Source organism: Eurytemora carolleeae, unplaced genomic scaffold (assembly GCF_000591075.1).
Source record: "Eurytemora carolleeae unplaced genomic scaffold, Eaff_2.0 scaffold143, whole genome shotgun sequence".
Taxonomy (NCBI): Eukaryota; Metazoa; Arthropoda; class Copepoda; order Calanoida; family Temoridae; genus Eurytemora; species Eurytemora carolleeae.
In genome coordinates, this window is record NW_019396656.1 from 1 (window position 1) to 20931 (window position 20931).

Consider the following 20931-nt stretch of genomic DNA (forward strand, 5'->3'; position numbering starts at 1 on the left):
AATTTACACAAAAATTCAATATTTTTTATAGGAACAATCTATATTTTCCACTTGGGCGAAAAAATACCTAACATCTGGGGGGGATAATTCTAAAGAGGAAGGTGGAATGTTTTTAAAGAAAATAAACATTTTACACCAGTGTAGACTAAATTATTTGAATTCTAGAGAACATTGTTTTTGTTACCATTTTTTCAGTTGTTATTAGGGGTAGAAAACCCCAAGACCCCCCCCTCCCCCGTTAATTTAAGAAGTTAAAACATCTTTAAGTCAGGTTTGCGTAAAAGAAAGTTTTGTTATTTGTGTACGGTCAAATATTCAAATAATTTTAATTGTGATTTTGATTTAAGTACTTTAATTTTGAATTTAAAATTTTATCATTTTAATTATTTTAATTATTTTAATTTTGACTATTTTCAGATTCCCCTCGACGGTTTATTATTCTTCACTGGGCTTCGTTCTTCGTTAGTCTGACAGGGATTATCATGCTTCTCATTGCTAGAGGTAAATAAAGCTTAAAGGGATTGTTCATTAATTTTGACGGCGATCTAGGTTTAATTGCTAAGAGTTTCTGTAAAGAGGAAAAATAAGATATCAGTGTAAACGCTGTACCATTTACAGACGTAACTCTGTAACCATTATACCAGAGGCGTATACAGGAGGGGGGATATTGTGCCCTTAGTGAAATCCAGGGAGTTTTCAGACCCACCCCCCTCCTACCCCCTTGATTACTTGATTACTTGAAGTAGTCATGCAAAGAGAGCCACGTGCTTGGCCATGTTATGGTCTCCATACTCCTATTACTTGTTAACATACTGAGATCTAGGACTTATAAATTCATCATATTTGTTTTTCAGTTGATCAATTTTCACTACAGATCTCACTTCCTTAGGAATGTCATTCCATATTTTTGGTACTCTCACATCATAAGAACTTTTAAGGGTTTGTGTCTAAGATCTCATGAGTTAGAGAACAGCCTTGTTTCAAGTCCTTGGTTTTCAGTATATCTCTGAAACCAGTGGTTTTCCTGCACCTGGTCTTTACCATTCAGAATTTTCCATGTTTGGATTTCATCTCCTCTCTGTCTGCGCTCCTCCAGGCTGGTCATCTTGACTTCTTTTAATTTCTCTTCATATGAACCCCCGTAAAAGAAAAAATGTGAAGGCCCCCCCCCCTGGATATACAGGGTTCTTGTTTTTTTCTTATTCCTAAAATGGTGTTTTATTTGTAATGTCCAATTGGTAAATAATACTTTTAATGTCGCATGTTCAATTTAAAATTTACGTTGATGTTTGTTAAAATCACATCAAGAAAATAAATAAATCAGATGTTATCTACGCTTTTTTTGAAAATATTTTTCGGTCTGGGTATATCCTTTTTAGGAACATATTTCTCAAAAGAAATTTGTCAATAAATCGAAGTTAGAATTAATCATTTCCTTTTTATCGCATTTTCAATTTAAAATTGACGTTGATGTTTATTAAATCACATCAAGAAAATAAATAAATCAGATGTTATCTACGCTTTAAAAAAATATATTTCGGTCTGGGTAGTGGGTATATCCTTTTCAGTTCTTGAAATCTGTTTCTGTCTTGATGATACAAAACATAAACGGTTATTATTAAAGGGACAGATCGGCTATGTAAGGTGTTAAACAGAGTATACAGTGTTGTGGCGTTTGAGCGCAAAGTTGATGCTCAAAATTATGAATTTGGGTGGGTACGTTTTCAGAATCGTTTTTTTAATTGTTAAATAACGACGACGAAAAATATAGTAAAAATTCTATAGTAAACTAAAAATATGTTTATGAACATATTTCTCAAAACAAATTTGTCATTAAATCGAAGTTAGAATTAATTATTTTCTTTTTCATGATTATATTGAATTTCTTATTTTCTATGAATTTGTTCGCAGATTTCTTAATTCTTCAAATGTCGTCTTTTTAATAAAAATTCCAGAAAACCTACAGGAAATCTTTGTGATTAAAGAGAGATTATAGTAACTAATCTGTTCTTAAACAACTAATTAGTTTACTGTAGAAATTTGTTTACATTACGTAATTTAATAATTAAAAAACAATTCTGAACATGTATCCACCCAAAAGTACGATTTTGAACGTCGACTTTGCGCTCAGATCTTTAAAAAGTGGTATATGTCTAAAATGAATCTTAAAGAATTTGTCCACACACTGCATACTCAGTTTAACTACCTTACATTGCCGATCTGTCCCTTTAAGTCATAGCTGTTTTTTGTCCTACCAACCACAAGACCTAGTTGAACCACACTATTCTAAATCTATGTATTTAGGACACTACTCTATTGATTGTATCCTGGCCTACTATGTAACCACAAGAATGTGGTGGATATATCACACACTGGCCCACAATAATATCCTCAAAACTAGAGGCGCGCATAATTTCTTCGATCAAATGTGGTGGTGGCTCATTTTCAGGTAGTAAAATCTTCAACAATATATAAATCTGTCTAAATCTTTTTATCTCTATTGCCAGATTTTAAAATGGCAACTTCACCAAGTGTTTAATATCCCACTTTCTAGGGCGTTCACAGAAATAAATATAGAGGTGGGACAAAAATTGTGTTGCCCCCCCCCCCTNTTTATGGGTTATGGTATTCATTTTACGAAATTGTCTGTTATTGAAAATTTGTATCCATTCTTTTATATTGTAATTTTACTTTTTGTAATTCTTTACTACTTCAGGGCTTATTTAATTCCCCCCCCCCTACCCCCCTCCCTAGCCTAGGAGCTCCTAGAGGGGGGGAGGGGCAAACTTTAAACTGTAAATTCAAAACATTGGCTTCTTGGATATCAGGCACAAGTATAAGATATTTTAAAGGTACACTTACAGTTCCATCATCTTGCAAGTACTACTTTATCTCTCCTTCAAAAAAAATTCTGTGAACTTAGAAGGGAAAATTAGGTTACAGCACTGCAATAACATGTATTTTTTTTGGTGTGGGGGGGGGGCTCCCCTCAAACTTTTTGAATTTGTATATTTTTTGAAGTTGTCGCTTGTGAATTTGATTTGTTAATTGTAAAGTTGCTGTCTGGGAAAAATTGCCTAGGTCTATTAAGTTTTAAACACTCAGTAATCTGGGAATGACGAGTGTTTTATTCAGAAATATATTTTTCTTCAGTTGGAAATTATTCTCTAAGTTTTGTTAAAAAAATATATTATTTTTTTTTTTCAGATATTTTGAAAGCAAGATCACAACTCCTCTCCCCCGTAAATACAGTATACCTTTACCACGGCGGGTGAAGAATTATCTAAAATCCTGTTTCCGACGGCGGAATCAAGAAAGCACGGCGGAACCCTAACCATTAAATACTCCGTTAGTGGAGGTCGAGTTCAGCCTCTTGTCTTGGCGACTCGAAATATCGAGGAATATTTTGACCTTTTAACCTTGTAAAGTTGTATTCGAAGCTTTAACAGTATTTCCACAATTACAAAGACAGTAAAAGAGTGGATTCGAACCAAACGAAACCGTTTGTTACTTTCCGATGAGTCTCAATATTAAACTTATTCCATTACAGTGCGCGCATGCGCCCTACGCTGTGCACGTTAGGGTGTTCCAAAGAATGCTACGTTAGAGCTTTAAATTGAATATCTGAGTTCCTCTTTTAAACTGAATAATTACTGAGGAATTTACCGCTTTAGCTTCAGAATACGTTGCTTTCTTAACTGCCTTGAAATACAAGCATCACGTGACCGGGCTCTGCATCACGTGACTGGGCTCTGCATCACGTGACCAGGCAGTTTGATTAAGAAAAAAGTACCATTTATTGATGAATTTCAATGTTTAAAAACAGGATTTAATCCATGTCCGAAAAAAGTTGTATTTATATTTATATTCATATCAATAATTTCATTGACAACAATTTCAAAATTGAGTTTTTCAAAAGTTCGGCTGTGTGTTCACATTGTACAACCATGTACGGTGTACATTACTTTGCACGCAAACTGTATAGTGTACAGTTAACAAAAGTTGTAGATGTTTATTTTTTTTCAAATTTCATAAATCAGTAAGTTTTTAAAAACGTTAAAAAATGTTATGTTTTCTTTTAGATATTTTTAGCCTTTGGCTTTAAACCCGACATTTTCCAATTTGTAAAGATATAAAATGTATTTATGTTTTTGCTGATTATTTTTTTAGCAATATTAATTGATTGATCTGAATCCTAAATCCTATATTGAAACAAATGTTTGATTTAAATATTTATTCACCAGTAGTTGTTCCAGGGAACTTACTTGTATTTTTTAGTTTTCAGTTTGGGTCTAAACCCAAGTTAACAGAGTCAGAAGTTTATTTTAAAGGGATGTTATAGCATCTTAATTTTTAGCAAATATTTTTTAATCAATAGCAAAGATTTATAATAATATATGTATTAAACATACTATTTTTTGATCCCAGCAATCAAAATAAAATTTTACGGATTAATTAATAATCAAACCTGATAATTTCAGCTGTATTATGTTTCAAAGATTAAAATCCCTCTTAATCTTTTTGAGACTCTGGAAAAAGAATTGTTAGAAATCTAAAATTTTAGAAATTAAAATCTCTGTGATAGATCGTTGAAAAGCATTTTGAGTTGAATTCGAATATAGAAATAAATTATATTCTGACTTAATGTCCTTGATTTTCCGGTTTCTGCTAGAAATAGACAAAAGAAGAGTAGAGAATTCCATTTCAGCCTTAAAGGGACTATATGCGTAATTTCAAGTATAACTCCATGCAATGATGGCAATGTCCAAATTACAACGGTACACTTGAAACCTTAATCTGATGAAGAATGTGGAAGATATCGTCGTTTTTCTGATTTAAGGTGTTTATTTCTGTAAATTTCTTCTCAATTCTTATTATACACAAGAAATATCCAAGTCACTTTCACAGAGAAACCGAAAGTGGAATGAATTTAAACAGGAAGAAAATTTTAAATCTTAATTCACAGCTTTCGAGGGTACCGTTTTAAATCGGGTATTGCATGTATGGTCACCTGAAAGTACGCTCAGAGTTTTTAAAGGCGGTGTTGACTTATTTAAAGTGACTCTCCAGATTTGTAGCGGCTTTTTTCAGACTTATGAAAACTTAAGAATGAGATATCCTTAATCCTGATTACTTAATCTAAGTATTCAATGAAACACAATTTTGATTTCTTCTTAAACTGTTCTTTTTTGGATTTAGTAGAGAAAAATCAAAAACCCGGTTTTGTTAATTTAGAGAGTTCCTCCTGTTTCTGTATATGATCATAAATGGCGCGCAAAATTTTAAATTTATCTACTTCATATCCTCTGATTGGTTGGATTTATACACTTTTCTGGATACAAGCACAAGATTAGGTTAGTCTCGATATTAAGACAAAGAGAGGATCAGGCATTAATCTCAATATCCACTATTCTAAAGTTTTAAGCTCAGAATCCTGATCGATTGAGCTTGATATCCTCTGTCGGCACTTGAGAATCTATAAATACTAGACCTTTCCATATCTTTAATTTAGTTATTCGTCCCATGATCAAAGTCCCCTTCACCTCTATCTGGGTAGGATTTACCATGCTGGTTTATTAGTAAAGGTTAACAAAAAAAACGAGATTAAACATTGAATTCGATATTCACTGTTTACATAAATTAGTCCTAACTGTTAACATCCAAATGACAAACCGAACAAACCTTTAAAAGAAAAATTAATACACGGATACATTTATAAGGATGAAATATGACCATCGTTTTTTTGCCTAATAATCACCAAAAAAAAACCTGTTCAGAAAGATTGGCAGAGAATATTAAGGACGAGAAAGTAGTATTTATCCAAAAATAAAACTCTACTGTAAAAGGATATTTATAGATGATACATATATAGTATATGATGCACATAATGCAAAGAATAGACCTGCAAAAGGAAGATATCTTTGTCCTGAATGTGAGTTTGATGAACAGAAAGAAAAGAATATAGTTTTCAAAGAGGAACCAATTACTCCCCCTACTCTAGAGAACACATGTACTATATATGTTGATGGCGAAGAAGAAAATATTAAGATGGAACCTGTTGGAATGAAAGGTAAAATTTTATGATAAGTTTCATAGAAAAGAAAATAAAAGGGGCGTACATTCGTTTCTGTTCAGGAGGGCCTTAGCACCTGTTGGGGCCCAAAAACGCCCATGTAAATCATAGATTTCACTGATCCAGGGGGGGGGAGGGCTGAGCTGAGCCTGATTTCGCCTCTGATAAAGCATACTCTGAATGAAGTTCTTTACTTCACTGAACGACGAGTTGTCATTTAATAATAATAATAATAATAAAAATAATTACTTCTATAGGGTGATAATTTGGATGCTGGTATAGGTTATGATATAATGCCCACAAGAGCCTTGAAGGGAGTTTCTTTCCCTGGAGTTTTCTTCTATAATATTAACATAGTTTTAACCTGTTGATCCTGTACCCCCTCTTGTCGACCTAGGTCATATTCATAGCAGGATTAAATATCTTACTTTCTCAACTCTGTTACAGGTTATGACATGAATCATGGAAAAATTATTTACCCCCCCCCCCCCCTAAAAAAATAAAGGGAAATGAAGAATAAAAACCCAAAAGCACTTTTTCTCGATTAAGATTTTGCTCCAGCTCCGACTATTCGACTTTTTAAAACCTCTTGATGCAAGGCCATATATATCCTTTTTATTTAGTGAATTCCCTTACTTTCTCAACTCTGTTACAGGTTATGACATGAATCATGGAAAAATTATTTACCCCCCCCCCCCCCTAAAAAAATAAAGGGAAATGAAGAATAAAAACCCAAAAGCACTTTTTCTCGATTAAGATTTTGCTCCAGCTCCGACTATTCGACTTTTTAAAACCTCTTGATGCAAGGCCATATATATCCTTTTTATTTAGTGAATTCCCTTTAGGATTGAAATGGAAGAAGTTGAGCACTCCAAAACTATGATTTGGTTTGATCAGGAATATTTCCAAATAATTTTGGAACTATAAGAAAAGTGAAATTAGTCGGCTGGATCCCAGTCAAAGGTCGCCTAAATAATTTCTTTTCAAAATTTAACTACCTCTAATTAAATTTTGTTCAAGTTATATAATATTTTTATTCTAACTATTCAGGAGAAAACATCAATCAACAATTGGATCCTCTGCAATCAGAGCCAAAGAGAACCAAGAGGCAAGAAAGGGGATATTCTTGGAATGATTGTGAGGATGTTGCAACTAGACCTTGTCTTTTGAAAAGACGAGTTGAGAGAAAACATGAAAGTAATAAACATCTATGTTATGGATGTGATTATACCGCTACAACAGCCAGTTCTCTGAAGGTACATATAAAAAAAAACATGAAGGAGTTAGGTATTCATGCTCTGAATGTCAGTACACTGCTGCTAGACCAGGTGATCTGAAGATTCATGTTGCAAGTAAACATGAAGGAGTGAGATATCCTTGTTCTTATTGTGAGCATGCTGCAACTACAGCAAGCAATCTAAAGGTTCATGTCGAAAATAAACATCAAGGAGTTAGATATCCTTGCTCGGAATGTGAGTTTGCTGGAACTACAGCTACATATTTAAAGATACATGTTGAAAGCAAACGTAATGGAGTGATATATTCCTGTTCTAAATGTGATTATACTACAAGCACAGCTAATAGGCTGATGGTTCATGTCGAAAGTATACATGAAGGAGTGAGATATCCCTGTCTTAATTATGAATATGCTGCAACTAGAGCAAGTGATTTGAAGAGACACGTCGAAAATAAACATGAAGGAGAGAGATATCCTTGCTCTTTGTGTGAATTTGCTGCAACTACAGCCAAGAATCTGAAGTTTCATGCATAAAGGTGTGCGATATCCGTGTTCTGAATGTAAATTTACAGCAAGTCTTAAAAACAAAATCTGAAGATTCATGTCGAAAGTTAACATGAAGGAGTGAGATATTCCTGTCTTTATTGTGAATATGCTGCTACTAGAGCAAGTGATTTGAAGAGACACGTCGAAAGGAAACATGAAGGAGTGAGATATTCCTGTCTTTATTGTGAACATGCTGCAACTTGATGCAAGTGATTTGAAGAGACACGACGAAAGTAAACATGAAGGAGGGAGATATCCCTGTCTTTATTGTGAACATGCTGCAACTAGAGCAAGTGATTTGAAGAGACACGTCGAAAGTAAACATGAAGGAGTGAGATATCCCTGTCTTTATTGTGAATCATGCTGCAACTAGAGCAAGTGATTTGAAGAGACACGTCGAAAGTAAACATGAAGGAGTGAGATATCCCTGTCTTTATTGTGAATATGCTGCTACTAGAGCAAGTGATTTGAAGAGACACGTCGAAAGGAAACATGAAGGAGTGAGATATCCCTTGTCTTTATTGTGAATATGCTGCAACTAGAGCAAGTGATTTGAAGAGACACGTCGAAAGTAAACATGAAGGAGTGAGATATCCCTGTCTTTATTGTGAATATGCTGCTAATAGAGCAAGTGATTTGAAGAGACACGTCGAAAGGAAACATGAAGGAGTGAGATATCCCTGTCTTTATTGTGAACATGCTGCAACTTGATGCAAGTGATTTGAAGAGACACGACGAAAGTAAACATGAAGGAGGAAGATAGCCTTGCAAGGTCAAAGTGTGGGACTCTGGGGAATCGAACAAAGGTCAAGTTAGATGAAGTCCTCCCATCAACTTGCTGCGGTTTACCCTTGTTATGAATGTGAACATTATGCAACTGTAGAAAGTTTTCTAAAGATTTAATTTAAAACCAATCATATCTGTTTTAAATCCTAGTATGTTGCCATTGAAGCAAACAATATAAAAACACACCTTAACGTATTTGTAAGGGAGGTTATGTTCGTTATGCAAGTGTAATCCAAAAGCAAGATATCTGAAGACCATTACAAGTTAACCTTTGTAAAACATTAATATGTCAAATGTATTATAAGTGGACACAAAGTCATGAATCACCTTTGACTACGCGAATAAGCCGCATGCGTCTAAATTGGACTGTCGTTTTAATTTTAATTGTGACCATGCCAGCATTAAAAAAAGGATGCCTGACTCACATCGGTATTTTTAAACCTAAATTTGCTCTTTCTTCTACAAGGTGAATTTAAAAATCAATGAAAGGTTCAAATTCTTATTTTTAATATAATTTATTAGTGGTGTGAATTTTCAAAACTGTTAAAATTAAGTCATCTTTTAGTTGAAATATAAAATCAATGTTTGAATTTTGAAAATGTTGATTCTGGGCTATTTAAAAACTGATAAAATTTCATTATCTTTAAACTAACGCAATTTGTAAAGGTGGATCTGTTTCAAACACTCATGATGCATTTTTTACCCATCTGGAAACAATCGAACACTTGATTGAGTGTTCAGGTGTTTCATGGCAAAGCACCTGGCTCATTTATAATTTAATTTTTCAAAATTGTTTATTTATTGTTTTTTGTTAAAAAAAAGAAATTTAAATATTTTATATTTTTATTTTTTTCTTAGATTATATATTCCATATGAAGTATGGACACTTAAAACCAAGGATGATCATATTAGGAAAGTTTTAGAGAGGAATGAACAAGTAGGGTTGTTAATCGTTTTTGAAAACGATCGTTAAACGATCGTTTTTTGCTTCGTTTTTCAATCATTTTCGTTAACGAAACGACGAGTTTTATAAAAACGACAATTTTAAAAAACGAACTTTTTAAAAAACGATCTTTCGTTTTTGATTTTTTGTCGCCTTTTTTATAACGAAACGATCGTTTTTCAAAAAAAAGAAAACGTTAACATCCCTAAGAACAATTTATGATTTTGGGTTTTGGATTTTGATGAGCCAGAGTTGTGAGCCATGACGAGCCGAGAGCTGTCGACCATAACATAGTGTTGATCGGGATGTATTGTTCTGCCCACCTCTAGGACTTAGTCCTAGTTACTATTTACTTATTGTAATAGTATTCATCATACAAGATAACTTCGTGTTTCAAGTGTTTGATTATATGATAATTTCTCCGTTGTTTCTGAAGTAAGACGACATTTTATTTTCAATCAACATTTTAGCAAGTCACAAAATTTAGTTTATACTACGAATTTCCTCTGATTTAACACTTAAAAATATGATTTTCAGTTGCAATCTAATATATTTATTTCTCAAACATACACAATTTAGATTCTTTAGATAAATGGTTAAGGTAAACACGTGTAATAAATAAATAAATAAATAAATAAATACAGGAAATAGGAGTTTAATGTGCAAAACGCAATAAATTGGTACAATAAGTTTAGCAGAGAAAAATAATAATATTACCAAACTAAGCTTGGTCAAAACTATCTTATTGATATATGAAATCCTCCATTTCTCTTTCATGTCTATTTCTCTAAATATCTTGAAATTTTTTTAATTTCTTTGTCAATTCTATTTAATCTAAAATACATTAGCCATTAATATTTTTCCTATGAAGAAGTCAATGAATAGATTAAACTTGCAGAGCATGGTGAGAGGACTGGGACAGTGAAGTGGTTCAATAAGATATTTATGACTAGCCTTCAAATTCCTCATTACAAGAGAGTTAAGTTTTGGAGAAAATTAGAGAGTATTAAAATGTTTAAGTTCGTTGAAACTCAATTTCAGGCTGGACATTTTATTTCAACTGAAACTCCAAAATCAAAATCGTCCTCAAGAGAATTTTGAGAGTTTTCCCATGTTTGGTTTCTGTATATTTCAATTGTTTTAGTACCATCTCCATTTCCTCCAAATGCCATCAGCTGATCCTGGTACACGTGGAGACTGAGGAAATATCTTGCGGTATTCATCTTGCTGATTGTTTTCCATGACTTTTTCTTCATGTTGAAAACCTCCACATCAGACAGAGTTCTAAGAGTTAGAATGGATTGATATTTTTAATTGTTACAATTATAGAAATTGAAAAAATGTGTTCTTACGTAGCGGTAAAGCTCCCTCCTGCTGCATAAAGTTCTTCATTATAAAAAGTACATCCACAACCAGATCTAAACAACTTTTAAAATTTGATTTTTGTATCGACATGTGTGTAAACAGGGTTTACAAATATAACTGTTGTATTTTTTTATTAATAGTTTATAAATTTTAATTGTTAAAATCCAACTTTTAAAAATTGGTTTTGAATGAAAAATGGAAGCAAGGAAATTGCTTATTGCAGGAATATTCAAAATAAAAAAACTTGGAATGTAAATGATCTATAACTGTTCTTCGCAAAAGATATCCCAAGCTAATGGATATAATAGATAATAATAATATTATTTTGCTTTTTTATGCCTTATTGTTTGCATTTTTATGAAGGGTTTCATTTTGAAAAGTTACCACCAACCCTTCTGGTCTAAGACGAACCCATTAATAAGCAACATACACATTTAACTTGAATAAAGAAATAATCGCCAAAATATCCTAACATGCAGTTGAATAAATTGTTCACCTTGCTTGATTCATGCTTGGCAGTGTATCAACCAATTGTCCATCAACATCATAGTTCTCCACTGTAGACATAAATGCTCCATTAAATCCTCCAAGTACTATCATTTCAGTTTTGCTAAATTAAAGAATTGAGGGGTATATATTTTGAAGAATTATGGGGGGGGGGGGAATAAATGGACATAACATTTTTTATCACCCTTTTTGCACTTTTTGTCTAAAAACATTAAGTACCTACAGTATAAAGATTATAAAGAAGATAGTTCAAGCTGTTACATAAATTGGTATAATTCTATTCTTAAAAATGTTTCACAAATGTAAAAATTACCTTATTGCTACAGAACATTGGAGGTATCTTCCACTAGTAAGTTTGTTGGTTAGAGTTGTCCAGCCGTTCTTTTCATCATACCGTTCAATCTCTTCATAACTATTACAGGGTGTCCCAATAAACATGGGAATTAAGTGACGACTTTTAAACTGTTTGTTCCGCGTGGCAATATTAAGTAAACACAATTTCTTAACATACCAGTTAAAAAAGTTAATAATTTTGAAGCTAAAAAGAAGGCAGACCACATTTTCAAAAGCTCAGAAGATGGTCAGTCTTCATTTGAAACACTCTTTTTCATTTATTAAATATCGAAAATAAAAGATAATTTTTCAGTTGTCTCTTAATTCCCATGTTTATTGGGACACCCTCTTAAAAAGAAAGGGGTTTTAAAAAGATTGGAATAATAACACTACCAAAGTGAATCATGTCATGAACCGTCAAGGCACTTTAAATATGGGTACTGGGTAGGTGGGTCGGCTGGGTCATGGGTGTTTACTCAAAAAGTTTTCACTAATGATTACAATTTTCCAGCAATGGCAATACATATATAAAAATGTATATTCATAATCATTATAGTTTTTATCATTTGATGAAAACTTACTAGACTAGATTATTTAAACGGCCACCCAAGACCAGAATAAAGTTTCCCAATGCAGTCATAGTCGGCCTTAATCTGTTCAAAGATAAGCAATCAGTTGTCTCCGCCCAGGCTTCTGAAGTTTCAAGACTACCAGAGTAACATCTGAACAACAAATCTTTTAACTGGCAGGTCAAAACTTGAATCCAAAAAACGTCCAAACGGGTAAACCAATCGAACTAAAGTTTTCTGGTATCTCACATGACATGGCTGATTATAATTGAAATATTTCGCTAAAGAAAGTTGTTAATTTTTGAAATAATTGGAAATCAATCATTGCTTATAGAAAAATCTCTGAATTTTAGTATGTACAAAAAAGGCGGTTTTAAAAACAACATTTATGAACTTATAATTGTAGAAAACTGAAAAGAGAACTTTCTAAGATTAAATTATAATCACTTGTTATCAGCAGAATTGTAGATGTAGGTGTTTCCATTTAAAACTGTAACTCCTGCATACATCAGATAAATAAAGTACTATTAATAAATTAAATGATGAACACATAAATGTATCTTAAATCTTGAATTCTAATTTATGATTCATTAATGAACACTGGCACTGCACAACATTATATTATAAAGTATTATCTATGTAGCCATTTATTTTTTGCTGTCTGTCTGTTTTTATTTACCAATTAAAACATTTTCCCCTGAACCGATTTGCCTCAATATTTTAACATGGACCTCAATAGAACAGCGGGAAGGTTTTTAGCCTGGTTTAAAACTTAAGTGGGTTGAAAGCATAAAGAATAAAATATACAGAGAGGAATTTACTGGAAAAAAGTGTAATACGGCCATTTTGCTGTACTGTTTCCATACTGCAGGTGTACTTCACATATTTATGCTATATAACCTGTTGGGCCCTGGAATATCATTTTATAGAAAATCTAAAATTATTGTTAAAAGNCTAAATATTTTTGTTCAAAATAAAAATTCTGTTTGGTTTGGCAACTTTTTTCTGCAGAATCTTTCCTACTTTCTGAAAGGTTTCACATCGATATGTATAAGGATATCTACTCGATATAAAGCAATATTTATTAATACTTATTTTAACTCAAACTCATAACTAAATGAATATAGAAAAAATATGCCGGTTTAAGAAAGTTTTAGATAGATATTTGTTATCATCCAGAACAAAATGTTTTATCAAAATTAAACTTTTTTAGATTTATTGGACGTTTTCAAAAAAATGCAAAAAAAATCATTTCTGACACCCCTAGGCTTAGTACGTCAATATAATTCACCAAAACCATACTGCAGTCCTTCAATTATCATACAGGGAAATTTTCATCTTTCTAAACATCCCAACGAATGATTTGACAGGTTCTTTAGTGCAAAAAAGTCATGAACAATAATAATAGAAAAAAACAGTAAATTCCCCGTTAAAGGGACTGTAGCTGTAATTTCAAGGGATTATTTATCTATTTACAATAATACCTTGTCATGGATGACTAAGATATCCTTTTTTAACAAAAATGAATACCAATTGAAGTTTCTTTGCTCAAGACATTTAAGGATTAGTGCTACCGAAAATAAATGTGACAGTTTAACACGTTTCAAGACAGAAAATGGACAATACCTTTCCCACTGTTACTTAGATAAGAGTTTTAAAGGAAAATTGTGAATCATGCATGCCTGCATGCCTGCATGTCCATCTTTTGATTAAAATAGAGGGTCAATTGAATATACACCGACAGTCTCTGTAAACCAGAAATAAAAGTCTTGAAAAAAAACTGAATTTTTGTCACAAACTGTACTGTTTTAATCTCTTTATCTTTGCAACCCGATGCCGTAGACCTTTGATATTTCAAATTATGATTTCTGTTTGACCAAATAATCTAAGTTTGAAATATCAAAGGTTTACATCATCAGATTGTAAAGATATAGGGATTAGACAATTTGAGTCTGTGCCAAAAACTCTGTTCCTTTGAGATAAAATCCATTAATTTTTACCTCCTCGTGAGAACAGTCCCACAGTTACGGGTAATTTAGCTTTGCATCCATAAATCTGATCAGAGCTTGTTCCTAAATAATTTTTAGTTTCATGTTTTTTTCTTTAAAAGAAAAAGAATTTATTTCACATATATAAGATTAGTTTTTTATAATTTTTCCTGGAAATATTTGATACGCAATTTTAATTAAATTGTTTAAATTGGGCCAAATTATTGAGAAGTTAAAAAAATGTCACATTTATAACTTTTTCTTTCTTACGCCCAAAACACTTGTTGTAAAAAAATGTTTTTTTAATGTTTTTGGGAGTTGTATTTATTTTATAATATTGGATGTGCAGAATGAACGCTGACCAGGATACATGTGGGTAAAACTTTTTTTGTATTTTTTATTGTACTTCTGAAGGTGAAATCTAGTAGTTAATATTGCAGGAAGGGTTTTAATTAGGGATTCCAGCGGAATAAGGAAATCGTAAGCGAAAATTTTCCATTTTTTGCAACAAAAAAAGCGAAAATTTTAGCGAAAATATTATCGAAATACGAAAGGTTTTCGTTCGCTGGAGAACTGTTGATCATAATAATCAGATTGAGCTGTAATTTTTATATCTTTCCAGGCATTGATTAACAAGATATAAAAATATTAGTTACCATCTCCAATGAAGAAGATACCGGTTGTTTCCTAAAAAAAATACATTAACGTATCAATTCTTTCATTGAGTTGCATTTAATTCAACTATTTTTATTTTATTTTTCGTTTGAAAAATCATGAAAATGTTCAAAAATACAAAGAGAAAATTAAGGCGTGCCCGTACGGCGTTTTTTTGCAGCGTAACTTTTGCTATGGACACCGAAAAAAGGTCAATTTTGCTTTACATCATTTTTACAAAATTCAAGGAGGGGCCAAGCGCTGTGGTCAAGAAAGTTAAGGAAGGTTTTCACTTACCAAAAGTTACTTGAAGCATGATTACATTGAGAGAAAATTCTTAGCGCCGAAAAGAGCATTAATTTTCAGAGAGAAAAAAGAACAAAGTCAGAATTTCTCTGAGAATCGATGTACAAAACTTACTGTTGCATCAGTAGTATTGGTAGCTGTTGTAGCATTACTTGTACTTGTAGGGAGGTTATTCTGAAAATATAAGTTTGAATGAATTATCTACCATATATTACACCATACAGGGTGTCCCAAACAATATGGGAATTAAAGACAGTGGTTGCAAAAGTTTTGAATTAAACATTATCTGTTGTAACATCTAAATGATTCATTTTAAATTTAATTTAATTATTCATGATTTAAATGGAATACCATATCTCTGTGAATTTGCATTGGTCCGAACGTTCTTCGGTATAAGTCGTTTTTAACCTTTTTCTCCTTATGCACGCAACAGACAGAAGTAAAATTAGTAGTGATCAATATCGAATTCAATTCGATATCATCCAGACCCCCTTTAACTCTTAGCGAACACTCCTTTTAAGACTTTCGTAAAAACAATCTTAGTAGTTCCCAATTCAAAAAGTCAACACCGCAATCTTATTGGAATTTCCAAATTGTGGATTACCAAGAAATTGGTCAATATTCCAATTTCTGATTAAACAATAGAATGTTTCATATTTAATATTTCTGTCAGATTAAAATATACACATAAGGAAACCCCATTTGTTAAATAAAAAAATACTTTTTTTTTGGGGGGGGGGTGGGGTGGTTTCTCAGCATCCTTTTAGGCAAAAAACTGAAAACCAAAGATTCCACGGAACCATTGCTAAGCCCTAAAAGCCCTGAAAACATGTCTGGTACTCACCATCTGGTTGTAAAGTTCAGGTTCCATAAATACAGATATTACTTCTTCCTTGGCAATATACACTAGGCCGGGCAGCTCAACCTTAGAACATTTAGATGTTTTTTCAAGTGACCCTATACAATTAAAAAAAAACAAAAAACATGGCATGTCTGATTCACAACGGTTATTTTTGAATTTTGTTTACTTTCATAATTTCTAGAAATCCCTGTCGAGCCCTGTTTAAGAAAATTCCGTTTAAACTCTGTTGTGTAGTTTGGACTGAAAAAAGACGTTTGACTCAAACGTTTTCGTGAGATTATTAGGAAACCCGAAACTTTTTAAGTTTTCTGATTTAACATTATCATCATATGATAAATTTATCAATGTAGAATTAACAAATTAACCATATAAACAATGATTTATAGGATTTAAACCTCAAATGATAAAATTGAAGCACATTTTGATGGATAAATCTAGTTTTATCTACTATTCGTCCATAGAGGCTGAAATGTTAAAGGTTCAGACAATGAAATACCTTAAATACACAGAAATGTTTTGTAAGAGTTTAAATATTTAAAGCTCAATTACCAGGTTAAGCCTTACTAAAGACAGAGTATTTCTTAAAGATACAATGTTACTCTCAAAGCCCTTAACATTATAATTGGTATTTATTACATTAATACTGGATTGAAATTTACAATATTTTAAGGTCACATGAACCTTGACATTTTCCCCATAAACTAACCAAGAAAACTGTTGTTACTCTCTTAACAGAAATCTCCAGATCTCCAGATGTAATTAGCATCATATGTATTTGCATTGCATACTTTATTCTGCATCTTACCTTAGCAGCAGAGCAGGAGTTTGTATCAGCATCATATGTATATGCATTGCATCTTTTATTCTTCATTCTGCATCTTACCTTAGCAGCAGAGCAGGAGTTTGTATCAGCATCATATGTATATGCATAGCATCTTTTATTCTTCATTCTGTATCTTACCTTAGCAGCAGAGCAGAAGTTTGTATCAGCATCCTATGTATATGCATTGCATCTTTTACACTGCATCTTACCTTAGCAGCAGAGCAGGAGTTTGTATCAGCATCATATGTATATGCATTGCATCCTTTATACTGCATCTTAACTTAGCAGCAGAGCAGGAGTTTGTATCAGCATCATTTGTATATGCATTGCATCCTTCCGCCATAATTCTGCATCTTACCTTAGCAGAAGAGCAGGAATTTGTATCAGCATCATATGTATATGCATTGCATCCTTCCGCCATCATTCTGCATCTTACACCACATTCGAGTGCATTAGGCTCGTCGGTCTTCAATATACAATAAATAAAATGTAACCCAGCAATCATAAATTTTTTTATTCATATATACTTGTTAACCATTAATTTAAGACCTCTGTTAAATGTCGTCTTCAACTTGAATCTCCTGTCGGAGACAGCCAAACCAAATTTTCAGCCCGCAAAGGGAAAGAATTGTCCGGGGAAAATAAACATCCCCCACCAGAATCCTAACTGGCCTATTATCCTGATTTGTCTAGCGTGTTGCTGTTTTCCGTCAACAATACTGTTATTAACGGGCTGTTGAAAATAAAGAAGTTTTGTACTACTTGTGATAAATAAAGAATCTAGGGCTACTCTAGTTCCAACTACCTTAAAGCTAAATTTAAAACTACACAGCGTAGAAAAAAAAGTTTGAACAGGTACTTTGCTTTTCTCGTGCTCAAGCTTAAAATAAAAATCAAAGGAGCTACAAGGACACAAAGTCGTAAAAGTAGTTTTCATTTTGTCTAGATATTTCTCATCGTTTGCGGGTAACCCTGAAATTGTACATAGCATTCAATGGTATTTTAAATGATTTAGCAAAGTAACAAGTTTAAAGCCATAAATGTGAGAACAAAAAAAAAGATTATAATTTTTGTATGAATACTCTTGATCTTGATATCCACTGTGGACACTTTTATATTTGAGAATCAAACAAAGTTATCCCTGCAGAGAATTCTAAGTTCTGAAAACATTCTGTACAGTCGTCTGTGAAGTCTGGTCCTATGAGGTCAACCCTGTAAAACAATTCTATTAATGTTTCCAAGTTCTTTATTTAATTGTTCCTGCGTCTGAATTGACTGATCCCAGGTTTTTTGGGAGATTTTTCCTCGCTTTGAAAATAACCTAAGAAAACAACATAAATGTCAAAAATATCAAAACTGTTTATTAAAAGGAAACTAATGATTATTGATTACTTTCCTCAAACCCTTATTAATTGTATAATCTGTACATTTTTGCAACCTAAATCCTTTAATATTTCAAACCATGAATTCTGTTGTATCAAAAGTGTAAGTTTTAAATATCCGTTTTTAAAGATCTAATTAATTATCGATATACATAAACTAGTAGCCATGTTTGTCTGTTTTTCTGTTTGTCAGATCATACCTTGCCCGAGTTGCCTTAAATCATATTAAGTAGTAAAGTGAGAAATCATGAATCAGGATTTTTTTTTAAATGTAGTAACAGTTTTTCTAAAATTATCTTTAATAAAAATCTGATTTGTGTGTCTGTTTCTTTGTTTGTGTCGAATCAACGTCCAAACTGCTGAAGGCCGATTAGGACTGTTTTTTTCCTCACATAATCCATAGTTTATTAACAAAGTTTGAAAAATTCCCCATTAAAACCAAAATAATCCGGGAAATTTTGGATTCTTATCTTCTTAACCATATATTTGAAAAAATTATTATTATAAACCTTTGCCCGTCAATTAAAGGTGTAAGAAAGAAGATGAGAATCATGCATTGATATATTTTCCATGGATGCATTAGCATCCTCACCACAGTTCTCAACCTTAAAGAGAGATTTTATCACTAACGTATAAATATTACTAAATATGTGTGTTTGTTCATCAAAAATTTAGTGATAAATTCAGAATGAAAATAGGTGAAATTTTTCTATTCTATGTTTTGGTAGATAATAGACGTACATTGATATTATATATCTCTACCCCTTCTCTACACCCTTTCTACCCCCTCTTTACCCCCTCTCTACCCCCTCTCTACCCCCTCTCTACCTCCTCTCTACCCCCTCTCTACCCCCTCTCTACCCCCTCTCTACCTCCTCTCTACCTCCTCTCTACCTCCTCTCTACCTCCTCTCTACCCCTCTAAAACGTTCATTCTCCCCACAGTTTACACATCTATTTTTTCGAAGGTATCTTGCCCATTTCTGTATATTCATTATTAAAGCTTAAAAAATAAAAGTAAGTAATTACTTCCAGAAAAAGGGACTAAGCAAGTTGTCGAAAGGCCGACCTAGCTTGAGCTACTAACTGGCTAGTCTTATAATTATACACTCATATTAATAATGTGAACATAATTCATGTAAAGTAATAAACCAAGACTTAAGCAAACTTTAATTTAAGTTATAACTTTTAAGCTTGGTTTAAATCCTTGAAATAAATTACTTAATTAATTTAAATTTAAGACACACTAGTATATGTAAAGTAATTGGCCCAGAATCATGATAATATATGAATAGTAGATAAATCTTTGAAATTTATCCATAAAAATNCCCCCTAGAACTAGAAGTCCTGGTAATCAAGTTAGAAAGCCTTAGCTTTGGAACCCAATACCACATGTTAAATGAAGATTTATTTGTATTTTTTAAATACTATTATTCCTCGATCAGACAAAGGTTTTTAAGGGTATCGTTGTGCATTGGAAATAGTGGGTCACCTCAGAAATTACGGCTTTAGTTTTCTAACTCTGGGTGCAATTATAATATTTCATCTATGAGTTCTAATTATCTAGTTATAATCAGAAAAAAAAAGTAAAAGTTTAAAAAAAATAATTAATACCAAGGTCAAAAGCTTAATAATTTGAGTAAATTATATTTAAATTACTTTTCTCCGTCTGTCCTTTCAATTAGATTTTACAATATTCTTTTTTAAATATAATTAATTTCAACTTTATTAAAAAGATTTAGATCAATTTCGCATGCAATATTCATGTTGCAGGATCTGTCGATCTAATTTTAAGATTTAGACCAGTAGACTGGGATTTATTATTATTTCATTATTCTTGACCTTGTTTTCGCATGCAATATTAATGTTACAGGATCTGTAGATCTAATTTTAAGGTTTAGACCAGTAGATTGGGATTTATTATTATTTCATTATTCTTGACCTTGCTTTCGCATGCAATATTCATGTTACAGGATCTGTCGATCTAATTTTAAGATTTAGACCAGTAGATTGGGATTTATTATTATTTCATTATTCTTGACCTTGCTTTCGCATGCAATATTAATGTTACAGGATCTGTCGATCCAATTTTAAGGTACCCTCGGCCTCCATTTAAGGGGTAGCAATATGACCGATTCACAAATATCGTCTTTTCCTTTCTTGAAAAGAGAATTATAAAATTTTCTTCCGTGATCTGCTGCATAAATTAGCGATTCTATAGATAGTAAAACAGGTTTGGGAAATCAGAAAGAAATTGAGTCTTTCCAGTTTTCACATAACCTAATTTCTAATTCTTCTAATTTTGCACCCCAATGTCATAGAATTCAAATTTAAACTAAGGATTGAATAGTCTAAGTTTAAAATACCAAAGGTTGCAAAGATATGAGGATTAGAACATCTGAGTTTGTGGCCCGGCAAAGACTCAATTCCTTTATATAAATAGAAAAAAGGTGTCTCAATAATTTTAGCTGAGAAAATGGTTTAGTGTACGTTGTGGATATTTACTTGAAACTATGCTGACAGTATCTTTTGAATATTCTCATTTTCTCGATTCCAAC

At 32.4% G+C, this 20931-nt stretch overlaps 2 protein-coding genes and 1 long non-coding RNA gene across 3 annotated transcripts; 1 reads left to right on the forward strand and 2 right to left on the reverse strand.

Moving 5' to 3' along the window:
• The first annotated feature begins 393 nt into the window (after nt 1–393).
• LOC111706986 (phosphatidylcholine:ceramide cholinephosphotransferase 1) lies at nt 394–4654 on the forward strand. The gene is made up of 3 exons (XM_023479952.1): nt 394–501; nt 2305–2449; nt 3208–4654. The coding sequence occupies exons 1-3, from the start codon at nt 483–485 to the stop codon at nt 3332–3334; spliced, it is 291 nt and encodes a 96-aa protein (XP_023335720.1). The 5' UTR covers nt 394–482; the 3' UTR covers nt 3335–4654.
• A 5570-nt stretch (nt 4655–10224) lies between these two features.
• Nucleotides 10225–17450, reverse strand: LOC111706979 (kelch-like protein 20). Its single transcript, XM_023479947.1, has 11 exons — nt 17351–17450; nt 16152–16232; nt 15422–15481; nt 15004–15034; nt 14360–14431; nt 12807–12858; nt 12372–12512; nt 11771–11869; nt 11447–11560; nt 10938–11003; nt 10225–10869 (listed from the first exon to the last, which is right to left on the reverse strand). The coding sequence occupies exons 1-11, from the start codon at nt 17414–17416 to the stop codon at nt 10623–10625; spliced, it is 1029 nt and encodes a 342-aa protein (XP_023335715.1). The 5' UTR covers nt 17417–17450; the 3' UTR covers nt 10225–10622.
• An 802-nt stretch (nt 17451–18252) lies between these two features.
• On the reverse strand, nt 18253–19523 carry LOC111706977 (uncharacterized). Its single transcript, XR_002766352.1, has 3 exons — nt 19403–19523; nt 18884–18979; nt 18253–18313 (listed from the first exon to the last, which is right to left on the reverse strand). It is a non-coding gene; the product is annotated as an uncharacterized LOC111706977 (long non-coding RNA).
• Nucleotides 19524–20931: the final 1408 nt, after the last annotated feature.